Source organism: Mycteria americana, chromosome 1, assembly GCF_035582795.1.
Source record: "Mycteria americana isolate JAX WOST 10 ecotype Jacksonville Zoo and Gardens chromosome 1, USCA_MyAme_1.0, whole genome shotgun sequence".
NCBI lineage: Eukaryota > Metazoa > Chordata > Aves > Ciconiiformes > Ciconiidae > Mycteria > Mycteria americana.
This window is the reverse complement of record NC_134365.1, coordinates 134872859-134897559: the sequence shown is the minus strand read 5'-3', so window position 1 is coordinate 134897559 and position 24701 is coordinate 134872859. Positions and strand designations below refer to the sequence as shown.

Here is a 24701-nt window from a genome sequence, read left to right as displayed (position 1 = left end):
TAAATAAAAACATTGTCAGTCATGACACTTGAATTGTTCATAGGGATTGAATGTGTCTTTTATCTCTCTGATAACAGTACTTTGTTATGTGTATGTAAATATTTTAAGGACATGGTTTTCAGAAAATCCACAGGAAAAATCAAGCATTTAATTCTAACCCATTAATGTAAAAAAGCTGCAAAAAGAAACGCCAACCAAAACATAGTCTTCATTTCTCTTTGAATGCAGTAGTTATATGGTAAAGACCTGTTGCTCCTGAAACTGAAACTGTGCTCTTTAATGAAGTAGTGCCTTTGTACTGCTACTGATCATGTTTACCACCACAAAAATATTTTTATTTGATAAGAAATGCATCCTCTTTTTTGAAGTATTTTTAGTGAATATTCACTGCTCAGCAGTTTTTGCGTTCTGCTCTAGAAATAGAGATCTTCAAAATGCATTTTGATTATTTATTAATAACATTTCTTAAATCATGATGATAATGCAGTAGTTTGGACCAATTCTGATTAAATCTTATAATACATATTAGTACAAGCTGTAATCTTACAGAGAGATTAAGCTATGTACATTTGAATTTTTTTAATCAGCTTAATCCTAATGGACTATACTTCATTTCACAAACCTATCACATAGTGTACAGTGTTTCTGAATAATCTGTTTTGGCATTTCATCAGGTTTTTTGTCCACGATTAACTATATTTAACCATGTCTTTATTTCGGGTATTATCAAACTGTTCAGCATCTGTTTCTCAGTTTGTTGTTGCTGTTCCAAGGAAAAAACCCAAACAAATAAACCCTCCTTTTGTTACTGGAATAGAGTAAAAGACTTGATATTTTGATGTAAATTGTAAAACCCTGAAGCCATGCTGCCTTAGTGATGATACCCACAGATAGTACAGCTGCTGACATAACTGCACCTGGAGGCCACGAGGAAGAGGGACCGACACTCTCGTGTGCCGGTTACTTAGGAGTGCTGGTCGTAGGTTAGTGCCTGTTCACAGTTGTTGAATACCTTTGGGTGAGAACTGAAGCCCTCGTCTCCAGAGGGCTGTGGCAAAGGGTGTTTGCCTGGTGGCTCTGCGCTTCTCTCCATGCTCGCAGTACAGATCCCTCCAGCTCAGGCTGTCCTCCTTATCACGGAGGCTTCCTTGTGCCAGCCCCTGATGGTAGCTGCAGCACCGATTAGCATCTGGCTGTTTTATGGCAGTCTCCATTGTGTTTCCTGCCGGGGTCCCCCAGCACTGTCACCACAGAAAGTCTTTCCATGACTGGAGATGAGCTCGCAGCCCCTGCGGGGCTGCACCAGCCCCCCTCGCCAAGCCAACACCGTCCCTGCTCTGGGAAAGCAGCCTGGCAAAGTGAGCGTGGTAGTCAGTGGGGGTTTGTGGTGCTGTGCTGTCTCAGCCAAGGCAGGATGGCCTCTTCCTATCCTCTGTGGCTGCCTGGATCCCACGAGGAGGCTTTGCTTCATCCTCAGATGGAGTCTCAGCATGCCGAGGGAAGTATGGGTCAGCACACTGGCCAGCTTGGAACTCACATGGCAGTCCAGAGGGGCAGAAGCTCTCCAATGAGGGCATGAGGCCCCAGCTTCTCTCTTGGCTGCCTCCTATGCATTTTGCTGCCCAGAAATTACTGTCTGATTAGGTCTTTGCAGCCATCTCCCCTCACAGTCCTACCAGCAGGTTTACTGGGCCCTGCTTCATCTAGTGCAAGGAGAGGGCTCCTACCCCAGGCACAGCTTGCTCTCTGGTTTGATGCCTTTGAGTAGTTTGCATTTTCAGAGTGGGGCGGGGGTGTGGGGAAGGAAAAAGCAATCATCTTGGGAATCCGTACACAAACTGCAAAGTACGTGCCTGGCAATGCATTGCTGTCCTGGGATAGCAGCTCATGATCAGGTGCTACACACCCTATTTGGTACTGCATGGATGTACCTACACAACTTCTAGGCCTTAATTGATTGTGCAAGACTATGTCAAATGTCTGTACATCATCAGTCCCTGGTTCTTCTTTCTCTGGGGTTAGTTTGTAAGAAACCAGATTGAATTTGTCCATGCTTGCCATATAGCCATGTCTTAAAACTATCTGATATATTTAAAACGGCAAGTGTAAAAAAGTAAGGCCAACATTGTTTCTCTGCCCTAAATCACAAAATGCTAGGTAGATTCAAAAAAACAAGAAAAAAGAGTAGCTGCACATCAGCTTTATTTCTATGATTCTTTTCAAGAGAAACCAATAAGATGGATACAGTCTGTAAAAGAATTGAATAAGCAGGGATGTGTGAGATAACTGGCACATACACGCATACATGTGCATATATGATGTGTGATCCTGATGTTGGTTGATGGCATCTGTTTCCTGCTTGTATGAAATATTGACATATTCCCATGTTTATTGAAATAATCACAGTAAAAAAAACCTCAATGTCTTATCCCACTGTATTAAAAACTTCTCTTGTTTACTAAAGGGATGAAAAGGGAAATCTCCCATGTGATGATGTTGGCAGACATATAGTGGGCAAGCCGGTTCATACAGGATCCGAATCTCCAAACTCATTTCTTGACCAGGAATATCGGAAACGCTTTAATGTTGTTGAAGAAGATGCAGTTTTATACTGCTATGAATATGAGAAAGGAAGAACAAGTGGTCCTGGAAGGAGAGAGAGCACACCAACATATGGTATGGCATTGATCTAATAAGGATATTTACCGTTTGTTGATTTTAGGATTTTTGTGCATCTGCTTTTGTTTTTAAGCATGAAAATATATTTGGTGACCATTGATTTTGCTAAGAATTCTGTACTACTTTAGTCCAATTTCAACCTAAGAGCTTATTCTGTGCAAGAAAAAATGAATTACTTACTATGATAGGGAGGGCATAGGTTTAGGAATTCAGCATTAGAAAAATTTACCCAGGTCTAATAGTTTTAAAGATCAAAACCACTTCAGTTTTAACAAGAGATGACATGTTGCTTTCATGCTACACTGCTCTCTAAAACTCTAGTTTTTCTTTAGTCCCAGAAATAAAGTATCACTGATGATAGTATGCTTTTTTTGCAATACTATATTAACCTCCTGTAACTTCCTATATGGGAAGTGATGACTCCCTATATATAGCAGTTCCTCTTTATTTGAGGTTATATGTTGTCTAAGAAAGAATTTAGCATGTGAACACACACGTGTATTCATGCTACTTCCACATTTTGGATTTCGACTTATTTAGGGTGAGAACTCAGAAGCAATTTCTGGTGAGAGTTTTGCTTTTCAAACCTTTATGCTCCAGGTTATATTCCCTTTGAATCTGTTGGAACTCTTCATTTAGCTAGTATTGTAACTTGTTTCAGCTTTGGACTGGGAGAATTGGTTTTCTGTTGCCAAGTATAAAATTGTGCAGTCATAGAGTTGTTAGGATAAAGAAGAAAATGAAGAGGAAATCTCATGTTTAAAAAAGGTATTTTGACTACTGTGGTATTAGCTGAGCACACACTTGAATATTTTTTCACCCTACTTGCTGTGTTACTTTGATTTTTAAACTGAGCACAAGCTGTATGTTGGAGTTATTATAGTAATCCTGACATCATATCCCTTTGAGAAGAAGATAGCTGTAACTTATGAGGAAGCATAGATTTAGTACATCATGCAGCCAAGCTCCAAAATCACCTGGGAACCTTGATGTAAATTGAGCTTGAGCTGTGTAAAGTATCCCCAGGACCTGGAGCAATGTGCTTGCACAACATTAAAGGACGCATTTTCATAAAATGCACCCTTTCTACACAGCTACACAATCTTGCTGCAAAATCCTCAGTATCCTTTTGATTTCAAAGTGTTTTCAGGTGTTTCCTAACCATGCCCATACTGTACAAAATAACTACTAAGTTTTCAAAATGGATATATCAATTTTATTACTCCAGCGTTTCAACTGTTACAATTGGTGGATGCAGTCAGTTCCATTAACAGAGGTGTACTCTCTGTTCCAGATGCTAAATTTTAATACTGGTGGTCTAGAGTGAAGAAGAACACATTTCTTCTTCAAGGACTGCTGAATCCATTATTTTGTTACAGGATAGCTTTTTTAGCCTTTTTTTCTGTTAGCAGAAAGGGTTATAAATGCATGGATCAAAGACTGCACTGAAAATCAGTCATTATTTCACACATTTGTTATACAGCCTTTCACTTTTGATCTCACTTCTTTTTTAATGAATTCACACCGTTGAGTCCATTTTCATTTAAGTGTATTTTCTAAAAATATTACCATTTCAGCATTAAATTCTAAAGGTTCCCACATGGCATTTGTTAGCATAAGATTTGTGGCTAGGCATGACCTTAGGATTTCACAGAAATCTGGAAAATGACAATAACACTCTTGTGGCTTATGGTGACCCATTAAAGAAGGTCAAACAGAGTTCCAAGGCCTGGAGAAATAATTGTTTGCAACGTATACTCATCACTAATTATCTGGTGTTAATTTTTTTTTTTAAATATTTCTCAGTCCTTCTTCGTGAGAGGTTAATAGGGCCCTCCATAATTTCTTTATTGGAATCTTTTGACATTTTTTGACAATGTTAACAGAGAGATTTCTCTTTCATGCTCTTACTGGCTTCTAGCTGTTGTATAATTGTTGCTAATTGGCCTCGGAAAGCTTCTGTTCACATCCCAAGGAAGAAATTTTCCTGAGTGTAGTCACTGGGGAGAACAGATTTAGGGAATCCATGGAGGTTAACAAGAAGGAGATTAGCAGAGGTAGCAGGCAAATGAAACTTGAGTTTAAGGAAAGAAACAAATTTGGTCATTGCAGTTTTACTGCCAGATACAAAAAACATGCACTTTGAACAGCTAGAGATTTTGTAGAAAATGTTATGGCTATAGCTTTTGATAACAATCAGACTTTACATGATTTTGTAGCTTTTGTATCTTTTTAAGTGTTCAGGTCCTTTCAATAAGATACTGTGAGTTCAGCCTCATAACGAAGAGAAAGTTCTATTTCTAGAAAAAGTAACCATTGAAAGTTACTTCTGATCAAGTAAACATGAGCCGAATACATCCGCACTCAGGAAATGACTTCTTAACTGTGTGCTCTAAATCTCACCGGCTTCAATCAGACTTAAATATGTGTCCATAAATAGTAAAATAAATGATAAATAAAAAGTTAAATATACATGTTGTATTTCCTGAGCAATGATGTATTTGTGACCTGATCCTGTGGTCTGTACAGAACATACACCTTTTTTTGTCAATTTATTTAAAAAGACAATACAACCTTTTACCATTATGCTGCCTCCGTGGTATCGGTGTATTTCCCATGGATGCCATACTTCAATAGGTAGATAGACATGTTTGAATATTTGTTTTCATTATAAACACGTCTTTCTTTTTCAGTGTATCATGGATTTAACCTCAAAAATGTGGAATAAGACCCTCACTTTTATGTAGGGGTTTTCTACTAAAGTAACTAACAAGACTTCTGAAGTTTTTACTTTAAGCTCTGCTACTTTTAAAAACAAATTATTTTCCCACTTTTTGGTTTTGTGACCAGTAGTTCGATTCAAAAAAAGAGGGAGGGCTGACCTTGTTGTGAAAACATTTTGTTTTCAGTCTGCCAGATATTGTGCCATATGCTATGCTACTCAACGTTTTGTTTCAATATACTATTTAACTTGCTAAAATTTTCAGACCACTTTAAGTAACCCCACTAAGTTGCATAGCACACTTTCACTGAATTTCCAACTATATTTGTGGAATCCTTAAGCAGAAATCATAGTTCACAGCATTTTAAAAAATCAATTCAGCAGCTTCCAAATCAGAATTTAAAAGATATAATAGTCTTCAGCTTTTCTGTCTCTTGCTGTCTGAAATCAAAGTGAATTTAGCAATAGTAATGTACATTGCTTTCTGTGGATGAAACACTACAAAAGAAATTACATGTAGAGGTTTTCTGCTTCCTTTCTTAGTCAGTCACTGATGGATCTTTTAAGCCCACCAGCAAAGATGCTATTTGTGAAGGTACTTTAGTGATGTGGACACGCTTCTGTTACCAACAATTCACATATGCTTTAAAACAGTTCTCTCCATGTGTGTGCCAGGGGGTTCCAGAATAATAAATAGATATTGTTCAGTGAAAACTGAAGTAATTTGAATGTGTTTGTCAGTCTCAAATGTCAGTCCGCTGATGATTTTGTAGGGCACTGGATTTATTTTCTAAACTTAAAAAAAATCCATTAAATACTTAGCTGCTTCTCGTCTGTTAAAGAAAACAGAAGTCCTATCTTAACCTCTTGTTCAGAGGTGATGCTGGATCCTCTTTCGTAAGCAACCCTGTAGAATAGCAGCTTCGTACATAATTTGTTCTTTCTTCTAAAGAATGTTAGTTTAATGCTGCCTTATGCTGCATGATCTCAATTTTTTCCTCTGTTTCCAGGGAAACTAAGGCCTATTTCTATGCCAGTAGAATATAACTGGGTGGGGGATTATGAAGACCCCAATAAAATAAAAAGAGATAGTAGGAGAGGTAAGTGATCTGAACACACATCTTGTACAAGGCATTATGGGTTTTACCATGCTTTAAGCTATATTTTTCAACCTCATTTTGCTGCTTGCTTAGATATATATTTTTGTGAACCTGTTTTGGGTTCTTTCGTTATGTATACTTAATTTTTTGCAGAGCCTCTATTAGGATTGAGGAAGTTGCTCAGCCAGGCAAAAGAAAATCATGACTGCAGAGCCCCGCAGTTTGGCTTGACTTTATATTGGCATTTCATTGATTCAGCTGTATTATCCAGTCCATTTTGAAACTGGCCTTAATTTTATAATACTAGAGGACAAATGTATGGTTAAAGATTGTTACGCTTAAATGAGAATTATATATCACATTTCTCTGTCTCCATGAGGGTTTTTTGAATGGAAAGCATTCTAGAGCAGCATGGGATTCACCTCAAAATCATCGAGGCTAAGTTCTTCAAAATTCTTGTTTGTGAGGCTCAGATACATAACTTCACATACAAAATGATAACCTCTGAGATGGCTATTACCACCCAGGAACAAGATGTTACAGTAATGATAGATATTTCCATAAAAATATTAACTAAATGTTCAGTAGGGATCAAAAAAGGAAACACTGTTAGGAATTATTAGGAATAGAATACAAGACAAATTAAGAAGTATTCTTATGCTGCTGTGTAAGTTCTTGTTCATGCTGGGTGTGTGTGCAGTTCTGGTCTCTTCATCTCTTAAGAAAAATACAGTAGAATTGAAGAAGGTTTAGGAGACAACAAAAATGATTAGGTGTATGGAGTGGCTTCCAAACCAGGGTCAATTCAGTAAGCTGGCCATCATCAGTTTGGGAGAATTTAGGCAGGACGTAATAAAGGTTTATAAAATCTTATGTGGAATGAATTAAGGAAATAGGTTTGCCACTGTTTTTTCCAAAACAAGACCCCGGAGACATGAAATGTCTCCGTCGAGTGCTGGTTAAAAAGAAAAAGAGCTGGCTCGTCATGCAGTTTGGGTTCAAGCTAAGGAACCTCTTGGCACAGGAGGTTATGGATGCTAAAAGTTCACATTAATACAAGGAAAGACCAGACAAGTTCGTGAAAGACAAATCTACTGAGGTTTCCTAAATTCACAAACATTGCTTCTGGCTCAGGATGTCCCTCAGTGACAAGCTGGTAGATGCTGGAAGAGTATTCAGAGAAAGTATCGATGATACGGTGAACGATCTCAAATGAATGTTCAAAGCAAATTACTTTTAAATGTATGGCACCACAGTAATTTGTATTCATTAGGATCTTGTTTTAAAAAAAGATTACAGATATGATCATAAGTGTATCATTGCTCATTTTTTGAAAACTCCAAGACAAAATTTATTGATGTGGGGCTTCTTTTATATTCTGTTCCTTTTATTGTCAAAGATACCAGAAAACGGCAAGAATCATGAATTTTCCCTACCAAAAGGTTGCCTTCTTATTATATCCAGACCAAAGAAGCAAATGGGTTTTGTTAATGAAATAGTCTTGAAGAGTTAAAATTGACAGCAGATCTTAGCAATAATATTGTCTATTTTGGAAGCAGAATTAACATACATACAACAATTTACAATGATGTTTTGCATTCCTTTTCTTTCAACAGAAAATTCATTGCTTCGCTATATGAGCAATGAGAAAATAGGTCAAGAAGACTACATGTTTCAAAGGAATAGCAAAAAGGATACTGGGAAAAAGTCGAAAAAGAAGGGAGACAAGAGTAGTAGTCCAAGTCATTACTCGCTGTTGCCTAGTTTACAAATGGACTCATTGAGACAAGAAGTCATGGGCACACCTGGACCAGAAACTGCTTTGTACCATGTGAGTAAAAATAACATTACCAAAAGTTGTTGCTCTGTGTTTGTGATGAGAGACTGTGTTGTTTTTGTAGTGGTGTTGAAACCGTTTTTGGACTGCCGCTGTTGCACTGATGCCTATTCTTTGGACAATAACTAGATCTCAAAGAAATATTTTAGAATTCTTTATTTTGCTGTTACAAATGTGGGATGGACCACCAGTGTTTTATCTCCTTTAACTAGAAGATGTCATGTTTGAAATGGAGTGTGGTCTCTCTGCCTTAACTTACTTGCTACTGATGGAAAGGGAAGAAGCAGCAGTTTCCAGACTGGCTAGAAACCTTTCCAGCATCTGTGTCACTGCAATATGCTAAGTCTTATCAGATAACCCCTTTACTACAGATATTTGAAAGGCCTGATAATGGCAGGAAAACTTGTGGGAGGTGTTTGTTTTTCCTTTGAGGTAAGGGGAGCCCTAATGCATCTAACCATTTTTAACATATAGCCCTCAATAACTCAAGTAAATGTGAAGGAAGGGATTCTGCTGAAGAAGATGTAAAAGGAAAATTGCAGTAACTTGCTAGTTTTTAAATGTGTCAAGAAAATTGAGTTAGAAGATCACAACATATTTTAGATATGATATCACATTCACCCCATAAAAGTATTTACATTTTAGGTCTCATTTTAGGTAAAAGATGTCATTGTAGAGGTATACACACACAGTAACTGTATGGCAAAACAATAGAACTAATTGAAATTATATTCATATACTAACAAAGAGTATGTAATTTAGATTGCCAGTGTCTAAGGGAGATGGCAGTGTGGGCTTGTCAGGAAGTCTGCTGTGAAAAACTGGCAGGTGGAGCTTCACTGAACCTTTAAGAGACACGTAACTTGGTTTCCTGTTGTAAAACATCACTAGGGATTATCGCATTATAATTGGTGTAGATTAATTGAAACTAATGGAGCCTTTACATACTTTTACACCATCTGAGTGCTTGGTCCACAGGCTTCTAAAGCTCCTTAGTGTGCCGCAGTGTATAGGTGAGTGATAAATTTCAGAGATGTTATTTAGTATTACAACTAAGCACTTGTGGTACACTTTAATTAAATCAGGTCCCCAGATTCAAGAACTACTATTCCCTTTCCTTTTCATTTTTAGTAATTTGGGTACAATGATAAACATTTTTTCTTACATTATTATTTCCAACTTTAGTTTTATGCTCTTTTTGTAAGTTGGAAATCTGATAGTGGGGAGATTTCCATTTGCAAAGGCAGACTGATATATGTTGTTTCCCTAATACATTAAGCCAAGGAGATTGCAAGTGTCCCCAAACTGTCCTCTTTGTAATGTCTGCAGTCTTTCCTAGAAGAAATCTAATCAGTGCAAGAGCCCTTGAAATCAGATATTTCAAAGGATACAGAACAAAATAGAAAAGTTATTTGTGTAACGGAGGACTTTCCACTCTCTAAAGAACAGTGTGGTAAATTTGCAACACTTTCCATGTATTGAGAGAATACTCATCTCTCAGTAACATTTCTTTGTTAGTATACGTCAAATTCCTGACACTGTGCAGTGAGAAAAACTTTTTGTTAAGGTACCATCTTTGTTTTTCCTTGGTTTCCTCTATTACCCATTACGTCAGTTTCCAAATTGTGTACAAAAATAAATGATGTACACAGGAACTGGAAGATTCTTCAAAATTCTGTTGTGGATGTTAATGAGCAACAGCAAACTTAGAATTGAAAACCAGCATTTTTCATGTACTTTGGATACCTGTCCACAAAACACCTGAACTGTTAACACCACAAATTCCACCAGTGTCTGCTAATCCTTTTTGTGCATCATTACCATTAAAGGATGCCTCTCTCTATAAAGCCATTAAATCTTCAGCATCTTTTTGGAAGTTTAGTGGGAGCTTATTTATTTATAAAAATAAATAAAGGTTATCTGTTCTTCAAAATACAAATCAGTATTGATCTGCTAACTGGCTTTGAAGCACAATGCATGAAATAAACAGAAAGTGGAAGCTTGGACCATTGATTTGTCCCCAGGGAAATGGGAAGGAGCCTTGACAAAGCCTTTACAGCCCTCAGCAGCTGATTATTGCTGGTCTTATCACTGGAAGCCACATGGCTTCCACTGTGCAGTACAATACAGTTCCCTTTTTGTGGTGATGGCACCCAAGCGTACTGGCTTATGAAACCCTAATCTAGTTTGCAGATGGGGCTATACGTCTTTGCCACATAGCAGAGCAGGAGGTTTTGCAATAAATTGGACAGAACTTTTCTTAAAATCTTAAATAAACAGTGCGGTGAGCAGAATTCAGGGGAATACAGATAAAACACAAGGAACTAATATCTGACTATAGTACAGTTTTATTAAACTATAGATAACAAATAGGACAATGAAAGCATACTTTATGCTCAAACTGCATCTTAAAGATCACTAAAAAGTGGCTGTCCTATTAGAAAATATTTTTTTACAAGCATCAGCTACCTAGTTTTCACAAAAACTTTGGATTATCTGTAAATGAGAGCCTCTGGATGAGCATGAGTTCAGTGCAGAGGAATGGTGGTAGCTCCAAAAACTGCACTAATAGTAGTGAAAGAGACTGGGGGTTTTGATTTGGGTTTTTGTTTGGTTTTGGTTTGTTTTTTTTTAAGAAGTCGATGTTTTCATCATACTAGAATATCAGATGAAGAGAGGAGACTGTGAGTCTCTGCGCTGCATACCACAAGCCAGTGGATTTTCCTGAAGTAAAGTGCAACTCCTACCGGGTGGCTGTAGTTGAACTTGTACCTATAGTGCCTCAACTGTTTGTATTAGATCCCAGTACTAGAGAATACTCCACCAGGCTTGTTAAGTAGTTCCAATCCCTGGTTGCTCTTGTTGTTAAAAGTTTTCACCTGTTAGCCTGTGTTTACCTGGCTTCTATGTCCAACCTTAATTATAAATTTACCTTTATCCTGTAGATTTAAAGGTCTTTTGTTACCAAGTTTTATCTCCCAATATAGGAATTTACAGGTTATAATCAAATCACTTTTTAGCCTTCTGTTGCTTAATAGAAATAGAATAAGTATCCTGAGTTTGTCATCAGAGAGTGTGTTTTCATATCCTTTCATCGTTCTCATAATTCTTTCAACTCCTTGTATTTAATCCTAAAGTATCCTAAGTATCCTAACCATCCATCCTAAAGTATGTATGCCAGAATAGGACATAAATTTCCAGGAGCTGGACAGAAAGGTAATATAACCTTTCTATTCCTGTTCACTACCTCCCTATTTAAATATTTAAAGGACTGTTTACCCATTTTAACCATAGACTTAGAGTGGGAGTATGTTTATTACTTGGGTTTGGTTTTATTTTTTCTGTAATATCACTTTTGCAAATCATTGATTTGCAAGACTGGTATTCCCAGTCTAATAATTTATATCTTGCATTCTTTGTTCTTAAATATATAACATTGTGTACAGTTGGCCATGTTGAAACATCTGACTTCTTGGGTATGCTTGCTGAATAATCTATGTCTCTGAAGCAACCCTGAGTATGAAATACCAGAGAGTAAGGGCTCTGGGCCCTCAAATTGGGCTTCTGTGATTCCCAAGTCCATAACATGGAGCACTGAAGCTCCAGGAATCCAGCGTCCGCTGTGGAATGGAACTACCGAAACCCTTGTTTTGAAATTATCTTTTTAATATGCATATTCTGTGAAATTAAAAAAATCCACACGTTTAATTTCTTTGTTTTTTCTCTATTTTCTTTTCCCTTTTTTCTGAATTCCCTGGAATAGAAACCACGCTACTCACTCAGCATTCAGATCTTGTGTCATTCGCTGGTCTTTGATTCTGTGTTACCTTTATTCAATGATGTTTTCATTCTTTTTTGAGTCCATTGATATAAATGTTAAATAATTTTGGACTAAGAATGCATACCACTAGTTAATGATGAATTCCCCTTACAATTCCAGCCTCTTTCCTTTTGAATTTTGCAGCCATTGACATGTGCAGGTTGATTACCTTTTTACTGTGAAGGTTTTCTGCAGAAAAGCAGCTTTTACAATTATGCTGACTTCAACTCCTTGCTTCTACTGCTTTTATACATGGCTCTATAGAAAAGAAAAATCTTTGATCAAAAAACTACACTGATTAATTAAATTACCCCAACAGAAATGGTATGGTTTTGTTTTGTAAACAAAGTGGATGGCATTAAAAAATTACCATGGTTATTCAGAAGTGTGTGATTGTTGTTTATTTGCTAAAAGTTATTTTGAAAAATGCCAGCAGATTCTAATTGTTATATTCTGAAGTGATCACAAGAATGTGGCGGTCTAGCATTTTCCTGACAGGCAGTATACTAAATTTGCATAAAATCACTGGTTTTAACAATTTTGTTTATATTGTTGACCTGCCATTACAATCAAAAACTGTGTGGTCAAGGGAGCATTTCAGTTACGGCCTTGAAAAGTGAACAGCATTTACCTGTGTCGACTGAACATAACTGATGTGATAGCTGACATAATAGCAAAAGAAAAACTAATTTGTGTTATGTCTGTGAAGTAATCATCTCTTGTATCCACTTACAGTATTTTTCTAATCCTCACATACAAAGTCTCTTCACCACTTTGCTTTGTTTTATTTCCCGTTCCAGGAAGTGTTTCCAGCATACGTTGATTTCTAGCCAAGTTGTTGTTTTTGCATTCTATTTTCCTTCCTCAGTATTGCAAAAGAAATACCAACACAGAGTGTTAATGTTTTTATTAAGCCCAGGCAAACTGTTGGAGCTGTTGCTTATCTAGCAGGCAAGCAGGTGTTCAATGTGATCTATTACTGTAGATATAAAATGATGCAGTTAAAATTGTCTTGGACCTTTGCGGCACAAGAGATGAAAGCTCTGACACATGATTATAGTTTTTTAAGTTCATTATGTTATTCTGTATAGGAATTTCCTTGGTACGTTGTGCTTTGTTTTCATTGCAGGAAAATAATGTGGTTATTTAGGAGGGAGATAGTGTCATGAGTCAAAAGAAGTTCTGCATCAGGTTAATAATAATCTGCTCCTATCTGGATCAATACAACTTTCCCTTAGTCTACAAACAGCATTGCTATGGGAAGAAAAGGTTGCAGCCTATTGTATATAGTAGGGAGTTATACAAGAAAAAATAACCTTGCTCGCAAACTGTTTCGAAACCTACAGCAATAAACTTATTGACCTTGTTGCCTCCTATGCCTTTGCCTTTTCCAGTGTACGCTCATTTGTTCATATGTATTTAGCAATACCTAATGACTTGCTTGTCGTAGGAAAGGTGACAAAAAAGTAATAGCTTCTCGCTTTGCTGATAACCAGCCTATTTAAAATTGTTTAATAAATTACAGTAGTTTTCTTGGTCATTTTAATTGTATTTGAAAATAAAGTAAGCTTAGTAGCAAGATGTGCCATTTAAAGTTCATACATCTGGAACAGATGGCTCAGGAACAGATGCAGGAAAGAAACAAAGGATTTGTTCTGTAGGGATTTTGCTGAATCTACATGTGTAGATACGTACACATGCACTATCTTTAATGTTCCAATTTTACTTTAAATAAGGGAGGAATAAAATAAAAGCCATCAGATGGAGGTTTTTTGCTGCAAATTCAATGAAGTTGGTGCACCTTTGGCAAACTTTTTTTTTCCTCTTTAGCAACATGTAACTAACCGTGTGGTTGGAGTGCAGCTCAGTGACCCTTAACTCACATAATTAATTTGAGTACTTGTGGCAGTGAGCACCTACAGAGAGCCAAGCACTCTCCTTTCTACTCTGCCAGTGAGGGCACTGAGGCAATGACGATGATGGCCAAGGTTACAATTACAGTTGTCTCTCTCTGCCAGTCCTCGTGAGGTTGCCATACCAGTTCAGCTCGGTGGGTTTGCTCAGCAGAGCTGGTGGGTCTGCATCAGTCTGGGCACGCAAAGTCCAATTGGTTGCAACAGTGATCTTGTTGAACATACTGTAAATGAAGAAGATTTGCTTATGGACCTATTGCAAAAATCAGTTTTTAGCTGATGAGTTAAATTGGAAAGGAAACAGTAACTTTTAAGAAAAATAACTTTTCAACTTAAATGATGCATATTTCCAGATATTTCTTGCCTCCCACCCACCCCTCCAGAGAAAAATACAGGAAAATGCTTTTTAAAAGTTCAATTCAAAGTGTATGTATTCAGTTGTTCTCAATACAGAGAATAATTTACCAAAAGCTCATAGTTTTGAAAAATTTAAAATCTAACTCTACTTAAGTGGTTGATTTTCTCTTACTCCTCCTGTTCCTCTCTGCAGAAAGGCTGAAAAGAAGGAAAAAGAGAAGGTACTTGAACATAAAGTACCTACATTTTTAATGAAAATTCTTGAATCAAATACACATATATTTATGAAACCTTTTAATTATAGTACTCAGTAACTAGCATTTAAGAAAGTGCAGAACATGCATATTAGTTTCCTAATAAACTTGTGCACAAGCTACCCATCAATTTGTTGCAAGAATCTTCTGAATAGAAATGGCATCTAATAAGCACTATATACTGGAAAACTATTTACTAAAAAAAAAAAAACAAAACCACCCCACAGAAAAACTAGCAGTTTATTATAATTGTAAGCATCACAGTGTTTAAAGAATTTCTGTTTGGTGAATTTTTGTTATGGGTATTTGTAATTAAACAAAAATTAGTTTGTAGAGAAAAAAAATTAAAATCAATTGCACAGATTTTAAGTAGGTGTCTGAAATCTAGAATGTCATTGTACCATTACAACAGATGGAGTTGGTACATTTGCTTCTTCAAAATGTTTGAAGTCCAACTATGGCAGTATTTAAATATCAAGGCTCCCTTTTCCTCTTTCTCCTCCCTGTTTTCACAATTGTCTGTAGTTAGACTTGTAACTACTATAGAATAAAAGTCTAGCAGTTGATATCAAAGTCCAGTTTAACCTAAGTGCATAGTGAAAAATATTTTCCATAAGTATTTCCATAATTTTTGTTAACATTTGAATTAGTATTGCTTCTTCTCTATGGTCTTTCATCTCCATTTAAATATTTGTATTAAAATAATACTGAAGCTTGCAGAATGATTACAGACTTACAGGCATCAATCATCAGCAAAGGAAATTTTGAACTCCTTCTTGAAAATGTACTTGTAAGAAATACTTGATTTAAAAAATTATACTCCTGTTAAAGTCAAAAAGCATTGGCATTTTTATATTCCCATCTAAGAAACTGCACTGGATTTCAAATAACTGTTCAGAAATTAAATTAACATCATGAAGAGTTTTTGAAATATTTCATAATTGTGAAAAATTTCAGTCTATTACCACAGTAAGAAAGGATTGAAGAGCTAATTTCTCTGCTGCTTTGTTGCAAATTCGTCCTTTACAGTCTAAATATAATTGTGCATGCACTAGCTTCCACTGTAAAGGTAGAAAAACACAAACCTCAGCTGAAAGTAGCACGTATACTGTTGAAATTTCACAAGTGAAAAAATTGTCATTTTTCATCTAGCCTTTTCAAAAATAGCTCTCTCAGATTGGAATCCAGGTAGGCTCCCGGATGCCTCACTAGAATAAGTCCAATCGTCTGAACTGATGCGATGCCCTAGTTTCTTCTCAAGTACTTGTATGTTTATGAAGGTCCAGCATAGCTTGGCTCTGGTAAAAACTAAACACTGGGATATCCCTCTCTGGAGGTGACTGGAGCATTTATGACATTTACATCTCTCTCTTCTGTAGGTTACACTGGTCATATTTCACCTTAGTTTTTGTAGTCTTATGGGGATGTAGGAGAGCACTTTGGCCTGTTCTACAACTTCAACTCCTTGTTCGTTTTCCCATCAATGAGCATGTAACAAGGAAATAAGGCTGTAACGATATCTAGGTGCACATGTCTAGAAACGGAAGGAGCTCACCATTCTGCAGTAGAAACAGAGCTGGATAGGCTTATATGTTATAGAACAATCTGATTTGGAGTTCTTTTAAAAGACTCAAAGTCTATTCAGAGGCAAAAGTGCTGGTAAAATGTTTCATATAATGCAATGCAGAGTAGCATACCCAATTTTGCTATGAAGGCATCACGAGCACCTAGCTTGTATCTCTCTCTCTTGTCAGCTTCCTCTAGTATAGTTCAGGCAGAGAAGGCCTTTTGCTCTGAGAGACAATTGGAAAGAACGACAATTAAAAAATTCAGTAAGGGGAAGACAGGTAAGAGGAAGAAACATAATGGAAAATTCTTATCTAGTGCCTTCATGAGTCTGAAACACAATTGTCCCATTGCCATAGGCAGCTTTGAATGCCTACACATTGGCACATGTTGGGTTTCTTTCAGTTGCAGACTTGTGGTTTTATGCATCTGATTCAGACAGAAGATCAGCATCTCTCACATTCTCAAGCTGGAATAGTGTTTCCAGCCCTTGGCCAGCTTCTTCACTCCAAAAAGAAACCATCTAAATGATACTATATGTATTCCTTCCTTCGAATGCAGCACTTTATAAATCTAACAAGCACAAAACAAGTAATAAAAATAATAGTTATGTTGTTAAAATCAGTGTAGGAACTTCATCTAGGCCGTAAGTGAACTGTGTGGCATATAAAACAAACAAAACAGTGAAACAGTTAACCAATAAGCAAAATACGCCTTACTCCATAAGGTACTTGTGGCAATTGGAAGTGATTGGGATAGCCATAAGATTGTTGTGCTAAAAGGTAAATCTAGATATTCCATCTGGGTTTGGTAAAAATCTGGTCCAAAATAAATCTTCTGCATTTCTAAGAGAAAAGGCAAGAGAAACAGCATATAAATTCCTTGCTAATGGAAGATGGCATTGTATTATTTTTAGACTAGCGCAATCAACATAGAGGAATAGAGAGGCCCCCTGGGTCTAGTCCTCTGCTTTGCAGTTAATCACCTTCATTTAATCCTATTCAGATATGTATTAAACTCCACATTCAAACATGGTATGAATTTCTGTTGCTAATGATGGGACCAGTAAAAGGTGGTAAACTGGGTGAATGGATGGCCAGTTGTCATAATTCCAAGAAAAATGCTGGACAGAGAGGAGGAAAGAGAACAAAATTATAATTAGCCTGCCAGCAGGAGAAAGGCATCACTCCTAATGAATTTGCTACAGAAAAAAATACCAGCATAAAGTGCACAGGATTAGAGGGTAATTCAGGCTGGGAGGGACCTCAGGAGGTGTCTGCTCTGGTCTTTGGCTCAAAGCAGGGCCAGCTCTGAGGTCAGACAAGGCTTCTCAGGGCTTTGCCCAGTCAGGTGTTGAAAACCTCCTGAGATGGAGGCTGCGCTTGCTTGGCTGTCCTCATGGCAAAAAAGTTGGAGGTGAGCGATAAAACAGAGATTTCAGCAGCAGCTGAGAGGATAGCAACTTGCTCAGATTTAAGACGTAGTTTCTGTTGTTTCATTGCTGTTTAGCTAAAATCGTCTTGTGAAAGTACCTCAATAACCTCACATTTGTTTTGCCAGTTCTAGACTCTCAGTCCTTTGAACTCAGGACCGAAGAGAGTGGATGTGCGTATGCAGCTTTTATACTTAAGTTCTGGTTAAGCATGCATTTGGTGAAATAGTCATATTTCGTCTCCTCGGGAGGGAGTGCTAAATTCTTTTAATTATATGGAGTAATATCTGCATTGTTCATGAGGAATATTATTCCTGTCACAGATGAGAGAATATTTTCACATCTGCATTGCTTCTCTTTGAAAGAAGCGGTTAATACCATGAATTTTCTCTCATTGGGGAAGCGGTTGCCAAAATGAAATTTGCAGGTATTGAATGTGGGAGATTTTACATCTATTTCTATATACTCTGTCGTTTTTATTAAAATCCAGAGTTAACTATTGCAGCAAAGTAAAATGCTCTAGAGATGAGGTAAGATTGGTTTATGGGCCATCATGAAGCACAACTGGAGTTTTTTGTGGAAAATTTTTATTTTAAACTTTCTCTATTACCTTCTTTCGCATCTGACCATGAGGGGAAAAATGGCCTGTTATAATTTCTTTCCATGATGATGCTGGGGAATTCTTTAAAAATGAGAGAGTTACTGTAAAGGTCATCCAATCCAGCTCTGCCAGTCTAGATTTATTCCTTACTGCATATGATATAATGGTCTGAAAGTGTAATTCTACATTGTCAAGAGATGTAGATCTATAGACTAATAAATCTCCCAGCTCAGAACATTTCCTAATTTCCTTTCACATCCCCATTCTGTATTTTTTTTGTTATCTGTTTCAATTAATCATTCCTGGTTGTATCCTGCTTTTATTACCTCGTAGAGGACTTTTGCCTTTGTAGGTATTAACATTGTTTGTACACCAGTAAGTTACATTACCTGTAGCTGGTACAATCACAATAGCTCAGTTGAGAGATTTATTTTTTTTTTTTAATGTAGAATAAGTGATTTAGTCCCTCGGTTATTCCCCTTTGATAAAGAAGAGATTAAGCGCAGCATATTGTAGCAGAGAGGTGGATGTCAGGCATTGCACAGAGGGGACTCAGCATGAGTTATCACTGCAATATGGTGGGGAGTGTCACATCTATGAGAACTTAGATCGAGGCCCTGACTTCTCAACTGGCTCTTCTCTGTACTTTCTGAGCAAGGAAAAGGGAGGTATCAGGACTATGAAAGCAGTGAACCAAGGACACTGGCTGGCATGCATTATGAAATTTGGCGTTCTAAAAAACTTGTAGTGAGTGGTGAAAACGTTGTTTGAATTAAGGGAGCGCAGATGCCCATTTCAGAGTACCGTTTTATCAAAATGCTTTGACAAGCAGCACAATTGTTTCTGAACAAGTGGTTTTTTCAAAGTAGTGGTTTTGACTCCGCAGGAGTCTCTGCCCCATTCCTCTGCCCCGCTTACACGGCGGTGGCCCCTTGAGCCTATTGCTGACACATAATGTGGGAGATTGGATGGTTGCACCTGGGAGGAAAATGGCTCTTTGCAGCAGCACGGCTCCTGAACAGAAGCTGTTTTATTAGGTGTTTCTGTTTTACTGGAAAGAAGTGCTTGTTGCTCAGCGCCTGATCTCTGAGTCAGCCAATCCATCTCTGCTACTGCGCTGTGGAGGAAAAAAAACCTCGTATTTTTCATATAAAGATAACTGCTTTTTGTCCATTTCTCAAGTATATCCCTTTGCTTTCAGATCAGCCCAAGCAGATAATATTTCTAACACTACAGAATTCTGACTTTAGAATGAAGTGTAAAAGTAATTTTATAAGCCGGTTTGTACCCATAAGGTCACCATAGCCAGCACAGAATTAAAAAGACCTTATGTTATCTTTCCCCACCTTCTGAGAAGCACTGTTTCATCTTATGCTTAGAGGAAATTTTACTGAATCCCAGCAAGTAATGTGACTTTTATCCTTGAATGCACTGTTCTTTTTCTACCTTAATTCATAGGTGCAATGGAAGTGTTTGGTATGAATTTTAACAGAATGTATAATGGCTGAGGTACAAATGCTCTTTCCTTCATTTCCCCACGGAAACTTCCCCTCTGTTCAAGATCCTGTTACTTCCTATAGTCAAGAGCTACCTGAATGCAGCCCTGATATGTAACTATTACTACAGCTATTGCTGCAAGCTATTCCTGGTAGCATGGTGCAATGGTAAAGAGGCACAAAGCACTACGTCTGGAAATGTCATTTTAGTCCCGAGGGGTACAAATGCCGAGAAATCTCCAAGCCTTGGAAATTATTATAAGGACATGTCCTTAACGGTAATGTAACCAGTAGATAAGGTTTTCTCCTGATGAATAGTACTACTTAAAAGGAGAAAATTTGGGTTTTCCTGTTTTATCTTCTAGACATGAGCAAGGAAAGCATTTTGGTGGCTGTAATTTGTCTTGGGCATCTCCTTTGCTAAGACTGCTTCTTTCACACACAACTGTGCACTAATTTCCCATTGCAGCAAAGCCTTTGTAAACTCCCTAGCTCCAGAAAAGTACAATTTTCTGTTTTATTGATTTTTCACCAAAAACTTCATATTTTTGAAAGTCAGAATGAGTTTTCTGTTTCTTTCACTGAAAGAATATTATGCCCAAGTGCTAACAGAGGATAGCTTGCAAGAGTGTATCTTCCATAAAGCAAAAATTTGTTTTCTCAGTTCTGCCCTCATTCATTACAGAGCACCTACATTCCCTGCACTTTTCTCTGTCACACGGTCAGACTGAGCAATATGAAAGAGATCATGCCGAGGGACACAATCAGAAGCGTTGCTAACTGCTCCTACAGGAGGAGCTGTGTAGGTACTCTTTTCAGCATAAGCGAGCACCTAGGTGTTGCAGAGGGGCATGGGACCTTTATTTTAAGCTGATGATTTTTCATCTAGGAAGACCATGGGCCTGATGCAAGATTTTGTTAATGCCCAGGGGTTGACTTCTGTGGTGTTTTACAGTAGTTTAAGTTTTCATCCCAGAAGGTCCAGGATCGGTTCCATGCTGTGCCACAGACAACCTCTCTAATCTAACATAGATCACTTGCAGAATAAGTTTCTTAAATCTGCTTGGATAGTCTTACTGTTTTAATGTTTAGATAAACGATAAACATACAGAGGAAAACCTACCTTTCCCATGAATAGGACAGAAATTTTCTAAGCAAAACCAGATTTTTCCTGGAGGAAATTGCATCGTTTGAAAGAGGTTTGTTTAACTGACTGATACCTGCTAGAGGGGCAACACAGCAGGGCACAAGCAATCCACGAGGCTTTTGGAGTGCATATGGGGTGACGCATCACAGTGATACTTTGTGAAAGGACAAGAGGCAATGGACATAAATTGAAATACAAGAAATTCCATGTAAGCATAAGAAAAAACTACTTTTACTGTGAAGATGGTTTAACTGGAGCAGGTTGCCCATGGAGTTTGTGGAGTCTCCATCTTTGGAGGTATTAAAGACCCAACTGGACACGGCCCTGAGCAACCTGCTCTAGTTGACCCTGCTTTGAGCAACAGGGTTGGATAAGACGATCTCCAGAGGTGCCTTCCTGCCTCAGCCATTTTGTGGTTCTCTGACTGGTCCATTTTCTTCAGTAAGAGATGAAACTGAGAATTGCTCTGGGATAGAAATCAAAATAAAGGGTTAAATACTATTCTGTAATGGGTGATAATTAAGTTTCTTTTTCCTTCTTAAATGGATGCAGTTGAAACATACAGTGATGGAACAACTGATGCATCTTGGACTTTTGCCATTAAAGAATACATATAGTTTTCGAACCCTCCCTTTCTCTCTTAGATTACTTACTGTCAATAAAAGCAGTGTGGGAGGTACCAAAATTACATGTTTCAGAATAGATGTAGAGCAGAAGAATGATCTCAGAATAAATTATTCTAATGAACAGCACTTATCTAGTTTAACTTTTTATCCTCATTTGCTTCAGGCAGCTATGACAGTGCTGCAGTCCTTGTTCTGTCAGTCGAAAAGACAGTGGGGGAATATGAGAACTCTCATTTAAATTTGATATCATCCAGAAGTTTTACTGCTTCAGTATTTCAATTAAGGAGTCCTGTGGCTTAATGGCTAAGAAGGAGAATCTTTCCCTGGTGGTGGAAAGCAGGATCACTGTGTATTATTTTCTCAACATGGCCTGAAGATTTAAAAAACGTTTTCATTTTTCTAAGTTTTGCATGCATTACGCTAACAACTTTGCACAAACAATTTGCACTAGCTCGTGCAACTGCAAATTTGCATCCAGTTAATGCAACATTTGCCACAGAGCCCCGCCAAATTACAAGAAAAAGTTTAGGGATAGGAGAACAAATAAGAACACCTGAACAGAAAAGCTGTGCTGCTATCACATTTCAGACAACCATGGTTCTGTCTTTAGCTAGCATATTCTTCTTGGATAAGCAGCTATAGGAACAGTTGTATGAAAAGATTAGACATCTTTGATATTATCAGCCCTTGTAGACTGTAATAAGGAGAGCATCCTGCACAGGTAGTGTAACCATTGCCTACAACAGAGGCAGCTAGAAAGTTGGCAGCTTCAGGGTCTCAGGCTACATTTTTTACAGTAAAGAGCTCTTGGCATATTCCTCTTAAGACACATACTGTTTCTTTATCCTTGTGGTCGCTAACAAAATGGATGCGTTGGGAATTCACGGACAGAGCTCCAAAAATACAGGAACCCAGTTAGAGCTGTGACCATGCATGATAGATGGCATAGCCATGTACTGTAGATCTAGTACTTCCTAGAAGCCTTTCATAAAGTCACTGTGGTGAAAGGAGAGAAGCAGTCAGAACAGGAGCAGGGCCATTGGTTGTCAGGTAAATGTAGAAAATTACCTTGTCTGAAATGGACTTTTTGGCTGCTGCCAAGAAAACTATTGCTTTGCCAACTTTTGCAAATACACATTCAGTTGGCCTTAGTATTAAAACACCTTTTTGCAGTTCTGAAAAAGCAAAACGAAGGGAGGAGGAGGAATATAGTGTGTAGGATAACATACCAAGCCATGAATTCTGGGATCCGTTCTTCCAGTGACTGTTAATATGTCTGTGCCTCTCACAACCCATTTGACAAAACCAGTGATTCATGCTTCTCTCTGTCTGAGGTACCTGCCATTTAAAAGAGAAATATCCACAGGATATTTAGTATAAAGATTCTGCCTTACTTGTCGACATAATTTTGTTTGTACTACAAAAGCTCGCTTTTAGAAGTCTGTTCACGTATAATGTTCATACTGTGTTTTAGTATTAAATGTCTTAGCTAGAACCTTAGTGAATGCTGTCCTTTTAAAGCCAGGTATGGTATTTTTATTATAGAGTCTGCTCAAGAGCAGAGCGAGCTGTGCAGGGAGAGCAGAAGTATCTGTTACCAAAGCACCAGAAGATCAAGATTTGATTCAATAAATTTTGGGTTTGGGAGGCAAGACTGAAGGTTTCAGGGCATTGTTAATCAACTGTGGCATCCTTTGTCTGTAAATCACTTTTCATTCCAGCTCACCGTGGATTTATGAATTACTCACATATGATGACTGTTTTGTCATCAGCCTGTGACTTTAGCGTAGGAAATATTTCTGGATCTGCTTTCATAAATTCACTGCTGTGCTTTTGTATTAGATTTTCTCTCACACGGACCATCCCGTTTACTGTATTTGCATTTTACCTACCCAGAGTGAAGCCCCGCTGTTAGAAGGGTTGTGTAAACTAGAGCTCTTGCAGCATATTAAAAATACTTTATTCACAACTTAGTGCCACTTGGTATCGGTTTTGGGCAACTAAATAGTTGTATCACTGTTTAGTGATACAACTAAATAGTTGTATCACAGATAAATCAGAGAATGTTGAATGTATAAGAAGTTCAAAATCCTGAAGTAAATAAAAAATGAACAATTATTCAGCAAAATGTAAGAAGAAAAGAGAATAGAGTAGGATTTGGAATGATCTTAGAGTTCATGATTACAGGAACAGGAGTATTTCCTAAAACACCCTACATGACCTGACAAATCAGATATACCAAGCGTGAGATTTTTTGCAGATATTCATTCTATTAGCAGCCTCTGAACCCCAGTCAACACACAAAACTATTCAAACAAGGCAGTGAAGTCTTTGCCTTCCTAAATAGGATCATAACTTAGAGCACACTCTTTCCTTATCCCTCTTTTTAGTAGGTTCCCTTTTGAGTGTAATTTTACCCATAGGTGCTTCGTTTTCCCTTAGCCCTGGTAACTGATTCCTTCAGAGCATCAAGTCAAGCCTCATCTCTTCCCTCCTGTGCCAATACAGTCCTGTGTGGCCCAGCTTCAGCTCTTGTTCCAAAAACTGAGCCCTGTGTGGACTCAGGTAGCTTCAAGACCTAGCTGACTATAAACAGGAATCTTTTTGCCTATTTTGAGGGCTAAACATAATAACAGGTCAATACCTGCTCCTGCTCGAAACAAAACAGTTATCTGTTGTGAGTGAAACTCTGCTGCTGATTGGCAGGAGGTTTCAAACTTTCTGAGCTGCCAGAGGTCTTCTCTCATCATACCTTTGTAACATAGTCCTTGACAACTATATTTTCCACAAATATCCATGAAAATAATTAATACTATCTATCATTAGCTCTTAATGAAGACTAAACAAGATGGTAAACAAAAAAGATTTTGGCAAAATCCTCTGTTGGGAGTACCCTTAAGCATAAATTGTTAATAGTACGGATAGTGTAACAATGTACTATAAATAGCTTTGAATTTTTCCCCCTTTTCACTCTTCTTTTAGCTCTGAAATTTTGGATCTCAACACACCAAATGCAGAGAAACATGTATATGTGGTGTATCAAAACTGTGAAAACAGAACATTGCCAGTGTTCTCAAAGTATTGAGTGTGAGAGATCAGTCAAATAATTGGCAGCACCAACTTTCAATTTTTCCAGATATTGGCTTTTCCA

The 24701-nt window shown here is 37.6% G+C and overlaps 1 protein-coding gene across 4 annotated transcripts in view; it reads left to right on the top strand.

The window, feature by feature from the left end:
* CNKSR2 (connector enhancer of kinase suppressor of Ras 2) overlaps positions 1-24701 on the top strand; it is a 226669-nt gene that overhangs the window by 135559 nt on the left and 66409 nt on the right. For 2 of the 4 annotated variants that reach the window (XM_075521347.1, XM_075521365.1), the window contains 3 exons: positions 2465-2676; positions 6412-6501; positions 8118-8332. In XM_075521347.1, the coding sequence (XP_075377462.1) occupies positions 2465-2676; positions 6412-6501; positions 8118-8332 (517 nt within the window). The remainder of the gene's footprint in view (positions 1-2464; positions 2677-6411; positions 6502-8117; positions 8333-24701) is intronic. The other 2 variants (XM_075521356.1, XM_075521375.1) reach the window with 1 other exon arrangement.